The sequence below is a fragment of the Eptatretus burgeri genome, chromosome 6 (genome assembly GCF_056783735.1).
Source record: "Eptatretus burgeri isolate ZD-2024b chromosome 6, Ebu_testis_v1, whole genome shotgun sequence".
Taxonomy (NCBI): Eukaryota; Metazoa; Chordata; class Myxini; order Myxiniformes; family Myxinidae; genus Eptatretus; species Eptatretus burgeri.
Window position 1 is genome coordinate 83,622,267 of NC_140966.1, and position 8,898 is coordinate 83,631,164.

Here is an 8,898-nt window from a genome sequence, read left to right on the forward strand (position 1 = left end):
TTGCAGGGGTCCCATTCGGTCCTTTATGTTTCATTGTGTTAACACTTGCATTTGTTTAATTAATCTATACAGAAGTTGTACTTGGCATGAAGGGAGCTTATTTTACTTCAAAATTCCTTTCTCAATTTTCAATTATTAAGGATGAGAGTACAGAGGCATTACACTCCAAAGTCATGTCATGAAGGTACCGGAGAGGAATCTGGACGATAGGTAAGGAAGAGTGTGGAGATTGACGAAGAGCAACAGGGGGTTTAAAAAGAGTAAGGGGACGATGGAAGGGATGTTCCCGCTGAAGACACCTGGTGGAGAAAAGGTTGGAGGTGCAAGGTGAAAGGGCACTGGGATTTGTGGACCTGGAGAAGGCCTATGGCACTGTCGTGAGAGAGATGGTGACACTGAGATGGATGGGAATGCTGGGAACACAAGTTAGATTGGTGGAAGGAATGTACAAGAGAACGAAGGGAAGAGTTTTAGTTGGTCCTGGGATGTCTGAGGAGTTCAGCGTGAACATCGGGTTGAGGCAGTGAATCTATCTATCTCTCTCTCGGCCTCTCTCTCTCTCTCTCTCTCTCTCTCTCTCTCCTCTCCCTCTCCCTCTCCCTCTCCCTCTCCCTCTCCCTCTCCCTCTCCCTCTCCCTCTCCCTCTCCCTCTCCCTCTCCCTCTCCCTCTCCCTCTCCCTCTCCCTCTCCCTCTCCCTCTCCCTCTCCCTCTCCCTCTCTCTCTCTCCCTCGGCCTCTCTCTCTCTCGGCCTCTCTCTCTCTCGGCCTCTCTCTCTCTCGGCCTCTCTCTCTCGGCCTCTCTCTTGTTTATCATGGTGATCGAGCTGGTAAACAGGAGGGTAAATATGAAAGGTATTTCTGGGGAGGATCTGGCTGTTGTAGTGGAGAGTAGACGGGAGATGTAGGAAGTACTGGGAGTCATTCGGGAAAAGCATGGACTGAAGATTAGTATGGAGAAGACTGAGGTGATGTGGGTCAGGCAACCGAGAAAATAAATAAAAATCAGGTTGGAGTGGAAGGCGATCAGACAGGGAAACAGGTTTGAATGCGGGGGAACAGTGACTGCAGATAGTAGGTCTGAGGCAGAGAAGGATTCAGGTGGGTGTGAATGCATGAGGGAGGGTGGAGGGATTGGTTGCAGACAGAAAGATGTCAAGGAAATTGAAAGGGAAAGTCCTGGTGTATTGTGTAACACTGGCCTACCTTTATGGTCTGGAGATGGTAACTGACAGAGAGACAACAACTGAAGCTGCAGATCTGTGAGAACAACTGTCAGAAGGATGTGGAAGTGAAGAGGGTGGCTAGAAGGAGGATGGATGAAGTGACGGAGGACATTGGGGTGCAGATGAGCTTGACGGGAAGATTGGTTATAAGATGGCTGAAGTGGGCTGGACACTCGGTGCATATGGGGGAAGAGAGAATGGCAAAGAGAGTGGACAAGTTGAGGGAGCAAGGGAGGAAAAGGAATATTTATCTTTATATACAAAATGCTCCCTCATTGGATAGTTTTAAATGTAGATGAAAACATGTTTTGATTTCTGAATATTCTGGATGACAGCAGGTGACAAGTATTTCTCATTTTGCACGTTACCCACACAGGTCGCTGCTCTCGCATGTGCCATGTTATGTTGAACGTTTAGTTTTTGTACATCGGCCATGGATCGTTGTGTGTTATGCAGTCAGTGTTTGATTTTTTTTTTTGATTCCTTTGAATATTCTTATTTTTTGTATAATGGCATTCCCACCACAAGCTTTGTGCTTTCTGGGATGATGACATCCACTCGATGTAAACAACTGAAACTTTGACTTCATATTGTTTTGTGGAAAACTGATGTTATTTTGACTCCATTGAACTGGAAAAAAAAAGGAAAAAAGATTTAAATTACATTGAATTGAATGCATAATGTATCATTCAATGTTATAAGAGTGACATATAAGATGACAGTTTATAGTCAGATGTTACACACGACGTGATCAAACCGACACTAGACAACTCGGTAGAAGGTGTGCATATTTTGTCTTAATGCACCTTGTTATCTGCAGAGCGTCGGTTCTGCTGAAGCAGTTTCATTCTCTTGGGGTTACAATCCTGGGTTTGTAGCACACTCAGTCGAGTATAATGTACTCTGATGCAGGATACTCGACCGAGTGTGCAGGAATTTAGAATTCGGCCAGAGTGCTCAGGATAGCTTGCCCACGATTGGCGAAGTACACCATGGGATCCCTAACGTCCACTCGCTAATGCGAGCAGAAGAGACACACAGTCAAACATCCCTTGGATGGACAGCGCACAAATTAATGAACTGCCCCACATGCAAAATGGGACACTTGGTTGTTCTCGTTAGCACATACTCCTTGTGCATTGACTTTTAACCTCTATTCTAACGATACGTTCCTTCGTTTGTTCCTTACACATTCATATCAACATTGAGCATGTCTTCCTCCTCACTTATCGTCTGCTATTTTACCTTCTTATACAGCCATTAAAAAAAAAGTTTTTCTCATGCTTCCTTCCCACCTCCTTCCTCCAGTTTTATCTTCATATGGATGGTCGGGGTAGCTACGAGTTCAAGAAAATCACAGCGGACACCGTCGAGTTTGGCTCATAATCCTGCATCCAAGGTTCTTATTTTAAGGGCCTGCTGTTAACACCCTTTTCATGAGCCTCTTGCAGTTCATGTCATTGGATACCAGTGAAACATTGATTTAGCGACAGATTTTTTTTTGCAGTTGTAAGATTGGAATCTGTAATTCCCAAGCATTTTGGTCTCCTTGCTGACCGCTGCCTTTATCCTTTGCAATATAGTACATAATGCAAGAGCACTACAGTACAGATGAAGCGACGCAGGACCGTAGAGGGTCACGTGTTGCAATGCGGTGTGATCAAAATTTTGGAGCGAAAGCAGATAAACGTCTGCTCCTCTATACGTGCTACGAGATTAATCGTTCTCAATTTGCACGACTGTGATTGCACTGATTATGCTTTGATGGAAATGGGAAGCAATCGAGATGTAGCAAGTACCTCTTCATGCTATCAAATCACTATATTTGTATTGCGATCGGGATATATCACTTTACATGTGCACCTGAGTGCAATCCTACCTTGCTATTGGTTTTTACCAAGTTGTATAAATTAATGGAACTCCATTTTGGCATGCACATATTGGTACCCCATTCAACACGAGATTAATCCATCACCAGCTACACCACTCTGCCGTGTGGCTGTTGCGCATACCCACACCGGCAAATGATCATCACCCTGACAGCGCGATGTTTAAAAAAACATTCACGCCTCGGTAAATAGTACATTTCCTTCATGGTTGCCATGTTTTACAATGTTGAGCATTTTGGGAGGTCGTTGGGGTGGGGTGAGCTGATGTCATCCTCCAGTTATCACAAAGTACTTTTCACCTCTTGTAGGATCCAGTTAGCATAATGTCCTTTTAGCTCCTGCATCATATATCAGAAAAGTTCCATTTCAAACAAAGTCTTTCGATACATCGTTGAAATAGCGATCTTTCAAAGTGACTGAATGAACACAAAGTCCACTTTATTTTCCTTGGAGAATGTTTTTCCTGTTTATTTATCGAGTGCAGTATGTATTTATTTTTTAACGAGTCGAGTCATTGATTTCATATTATTCTGCATTTAGTTCAGTACTGTGCTGTATTGGTTTTGCGACACATTACCTTGCTAAAAATTCATCATCGTATTTAACGGGTGAACAGGAATATTAAACATTTCTCACAATATATATATATATATATATATATATATATATATATATATATATATATATATATATATATATATTTTTTTTTTTTTTTTTAAAGTCGAGATGAACAACTCAAACAAAATTTAATGTGATTGTTTGGAATGAAGCTACTTGTAGTGACTGTGATTGAAAAATGGTTGGGTGTTTTTTAACTGATCAAAAGGGGCTATCTGGTTATTAACCTCCGCCATCTTCGAAGATGGATGGAGGTTACTGTTTTCACCCCTTTGTTTGTTTGTGAACATTATTACGGAAAAACTCCTCGACGGATTTCGACGAAACTTGGTGGGGGTGAGGTATGGTCCAAGGAGCATGGCATTAAATTTTGGACTTGGTCCCCACCCCAAAAAAAAAATTGTTAGAGAAAAGAAATATTTTTTTTGCATTTCTACATGTTTTAAGTGATTTCCACCCCCCCCCAAAAAAAGATTTTTTTTTTTTGCATTTCTACATGTTTTAAGTGATTTCCAACCCCCCTCCAAAAAAATTTTAGAGAATTTTTTTTTTGCATTTCTAAATGTTTTAAGTGATTTCCACCTCCTCCCAGAAAAAATTGCTACCCCCCCCAAAAAAAGGGAAATTTTTTTTTTGCATTTCTACATGTTTTAATTGATTTCCAACCTCCGCCAAAAAAAATTGTTACCCCCCCCCAAAAAATTGTTGGAGAAAAAAAAAATGTTTTTTTGCATTTCATGTTTTAAGTGATTTCCAACCCCCCCAAAAAATTGTTAGAGAAAATTTTTTTTTTGCATTTGTGCATGTTAAAAGTGATTTCCACCCCCCCACCAAAAAAAAATTGTTCGAGAAAAAAATTTTTTTGCAACTTTTTTTTCAACAAAATTTCGATTTCTTTTTTTTGCATTTCTACATGTTTTAAGTGATTTCCAACCCCCCCCCCCCAAAAAAAAAATGGAGAAAAGAACTATAACTGTCAGCACTGTTGACATCATATTTAATGAATAAGATATAAGGTTCACTTGAGTGACCCAGCAGTAATGGCGGCGGAGGTTTGGCACTCTCCCGAGTGCTCCACCTCTAGTTACATATGCAAAGTACTTTGGCTCTGAATTTGGCAAATTGTACGGAATATCATGCCAATCGTGCATGCATAGAGAGGTGCAAGATTTTTTTTTAGTCTGTCTGTCTGGCTGTTAAACAAACTTGTAAAAAAAAAAAGAATTAAAAAAAAAAAGTAATTCGGTGCACCGTATATCTCTGCCAGGCTGACTTTATGTTTTGCATCCCACTGATAGGTCGGATCTGAATCCGGACCTGAACCAAAATCGAATCGGCTTGTTCTCATTCCCTAACCAACTCGTCCACCTCGTTTTGTCATAACTCATCCACAACATTTTGAAATATCGTGCTCCATGTATATTGTTTTTGGCCCCATTTGTCACTGGTGAAGAATCACTTAAAAAAAAAAAATCTCATTCGGATCCTTGACCAAAATCGAATCAATTTGTCCTTGTCAAACACCCAACCTGTTGACCAGGTTTTGTCTAAATCCGTCAAAAACTTTTTGAGATATTGTGCTATATTTCGTTTTCGGCGCCATCTCTCAATGGTGTAGAATCATTGAAGAAGTTGTAGTATTGGGATCTAGGTCTGCATCTTCATCAAAATCGAATCACTTCACCCTTGTCACACACCAAACATGCCCACCAGATTTCATCCAAATCCATCCACAACATTTTGAGATATCCTACTCACAGATGGACAAATAGACATGGGTGAAAACATAACCTCTGTCTACCTTCGGTGGCAGAGGTAATCATTCCAAATAGGAATCTTACTGTTTTTTTAAGGATGTCATAAAGGACACAAACGACAGGCACGAATAACTAAGGTGGTGTAAAAGATGGTGCATCAATGGCGGTAAACTTTCTTCTTTTTCTACAGCTTTCAAAACTTATTTTATTATTTGAATTATATATTTGAACACTGTAAAACACAAATCACCTTCTTAGCACTTTCAAAAACTTTTTGTTTAGGAGTACTTGTTTTCTTCTCAATTTAACACCTCTGAATACCCACCCTCACTGCCAACCATAATATGTACATGATAAATAGATAGCTCATAACATTGTTGTATTTCTGCAGAAATAATTTGGACACGTTACGATAACATCATCACGATAGCTTTCAATGGAAACGTTCTTATCATGAACACTACGATGGCCCAAACAGTCATTTTCGCTTCGTTTTTTAAAAAAATTCAGGTGGGAAAGATTTCTACCCTTTGTAGTGTGAAGGCACTTAATTGCTTGTTTGGTTATTGTCTTGGAATACTGTGGATTTTTTTTTCAACTGATAAAACAGATAGAAAGAAATTTTTAGCTTTTTTTTCTTTCTTTTTTTCAGACAGAAACTACACTTCCTTAAAAAGATTGTTGATCAAAGTTACCTAGACGCATAGCATATATATGTGTATATATATATATATATATATATATATATATATATATATATATATATATATATATATATATATATATATATATATATATATATATATATATATATATATATATATATATATATATATATATATATATATATATATATATATATATATACATATATATATATATATATATATATATATATATACATATATATATACATATATATATATACATATATATATATATATATATATATATATATATATATATATATACATATACATATATATATATATACATATATATATATACATATATATATACATATATATATATACATATATATATACATATATATATATATACATATATATATACATATATATATATATATATATATATATATATATATAAATAATCTCCAGATACAATGGGCACAGGAATTGCTACACAAAATAGTTTATTCGGCGCTTGAATGTACATCGTACCGGTCACAGTTGTAGACACGTTCTTAAGTGACGCGATGCTCATACTGTTGGCATTTGGGTGGGTTTTCTTCCAAACCTGCAATTTTCATGTTACCTATTTCATTTGGGGGGAATTTGAACCATGAACGGTACAAGGGTACCTTAATGTTTAAATTGTTTGCTCAGGCATGTTGGAAGTCTGGAAGGAAAAGCAAGTTCTCGATTTTGGACCAGTAAGGACTGACATTATCGGGAAATATCTCACCGTTGTGCAATTTGTGAAGTCGATTGTCTGCTACCTTTTATGTAATAACTCATTAACGTTTGCCATTACCATAGAAGTGCTGCATCGCATTTGTCATAGCCTTTGGTACAAGCTGACATTTATCAAGCCAGCCCTCGCTCAGGCCATGAGAGTGTTTCTGGTGTCACTGGAAATGTACATTTTTTTGAACATGGATTTCTTGCCGATCTATGAAGTTTCAATTTGTATTTTATCCCGTTTATATTTGCCCAAAATGCAAATACATATCATGCGGCTTTTCAGCATGAGCATTGCCTGCGATGTTGCACTCCAACATACTTGGCTTTGAACCTAATGATGACCTTGAGTTATTTCCTTTCTGTTGTACTTTTTCAATTCATTAAAGTGGAATACCCAATTAGACTGAAGCAGCTGTTTGTACCAGAATTATTCGGCTTTTATAACCTGCAAATCTCTATATGGTGTATGGATGTCTGTGTATGTGTGTGTACGTTTCGTCTACTCCTCCGGGAAGGATTTGACCTCGGAAGCTGAAACTTTCAGTGATTAATGAGGACACCTTGAAGTTGTGCACGTGCAAGTTTCGTTGGATTGCATCAAGTTTTGTTTTTCACCCATCTTGACATTTTCTTCCTTGCGAGGGGGAGGGTGCAATTGGAATTATTCCAGGTATATAACCACAATGTATTATATATGCACATAAGCAGTACGCATGTTTTTGCTTCCTATAGGTTACCTGGATTTTTTATTTTCAGGAGTGATCGAGGCAGCAGTCTGTTGCCTATACACCACCCAAATAAATGGATACGTCAGAAGAACATGTTGCACGCTTGAAACAAGATCGCCCCTCCGCAACTAACCATGATCCACAATTGAAAGTTTCAGCCATTGATCCATGAAACTTCGCTTAAACGGGCCAGCCAATTAAAACTGGGGGAAGATGTCAGTTTGCAATATTGCCAAACCTGTCCACCAAATTTCATCCGAATCCATCCATAATTGAGATATCCTGCTCAAAAACAGACAGGGGTGAAAAACACAACCTCCTTCCACCTTTGGTACCTGTTAGTTTTGGCTCTACTTTTTTCTTGCTTTTTTGTATACATGGTCGAGGCTCGTGGAAAGGCGACAGCAGAATGAAATGTAACTAAATGGAAAGGTGGGGAAACGCCAACAGTGGAGTAAAAATGAGAGAGACCAATGTGAGGGGAGAAGGATACAGGATGTGAACAAGTTACAGGCGAGATGAATGAAACAGCAAGAGGAAGGGGAAAGTGGGGATGAAACCAACTGACATCAAACAAAAATGTGTGTGTGTGTGTGTGTGTGTGTGTGTGTGAGAGAGATAGAGAGATATATAGAGAGATAGAGAGATAGAGAGATAGAGAGATAGATAGATAGAGAGATAGAGAGTGTGAGTGTGAGTGAGAGAGAGAGAGAGATAGAGAGATAGAGTGTGAGAGATAGAGAGAGAGAGTGATAGAGTGTGAGTGTGAGAGAGAGAGTGTGAGAGTGTGAGAGAGAGAGAGAGAGAGAGAGAGAGAGAGTGAGAGAGAGAGAGAGAGAGAGAGAGAGAGAGAGAGAGAGAGAGTGAGAGAGAGAGAGAGAGAGAGAGAGAGAGAGAGAGAGAGAGTGAGAGAGAGTGTGAGAGAGAGAGAGAGAGAGAGAGAGAGAGAACAATAACCTGGGAAAAGGGAGTGCTTGGTAATGGGGTCATTCAGGGCAGAAGAGAAGATTAGTCTGGATGGGGGTTGGTCTGAGGTCGTAGCGAATAGCCATCTCGAAGCCCTGGAGGGGACGAATGAGATTGAAAAGACTGGGGAAGTTCGTTCCACAGGCGAGAGAAAAGAGCAAATGAGTGGAGGAGAGAAAAGGCCTTCAGCAACTGTGCGTTTGACCAAATCTGTAGACTTATCAAACCTGGATTTCTCCTTCCGGTAGAAAGGTAGATTTCTCCTTCCCCCCTCCTGGATCAAGTAATGG

At 39.3% G+C, this 8,898-nt stretch overlaps 1 protein-coding gene and 1 long non-coding RNA gene across 7 annotated transcripts in view; one reads left to right on the forward strand and one right to left on the reverse strand.

Moving 5' to 3' along the window:
* LOC147025203 (uncharacterized) overlaps positions 1-2,532 on the reverse strand; it is a 25,123-nt gene extending 22,591 nt beyond the window's left edge. Inside the window, exon 1 of the long non-coding RNA XR_015059393.1 lies at positions 1,204-2,532. This is a non-coding gene — a long non-coding RNA (uncharacterized LOC147025203). The remainder of the gene's footprint in view (positions 1-1,203) is intronic.
* The window catches only part of ABCD3 (ATP binding cassette subfamily D member 3), a 104,140-nt gene that overhangs the window by 57,437 nt on the left and 37,805 nt on the right, over positions 1-8,898 (forward strand). For 4 of the 6 annotated variants that reach the window (XM_085885910.1, XM_085885914.1, XM_085885913.1 and 1 more), the window contains one exon: positions 2,532-6,284. In XM_085885910.1, coding sequence (XP_085742036.1) covers positions 2,532-2,609 — 78 coding nt within the window. In that variant the 3' untranslated portion in view covers positions 2,610-6,284. Of the gene's footprint in view, positions 1-2,531; positions 6,285-8,898 lie in introns of those variants that run through there. The other 2 variants (XM_085885912.1, XR_015059389.1) reach the window with 2 other exon arrangements.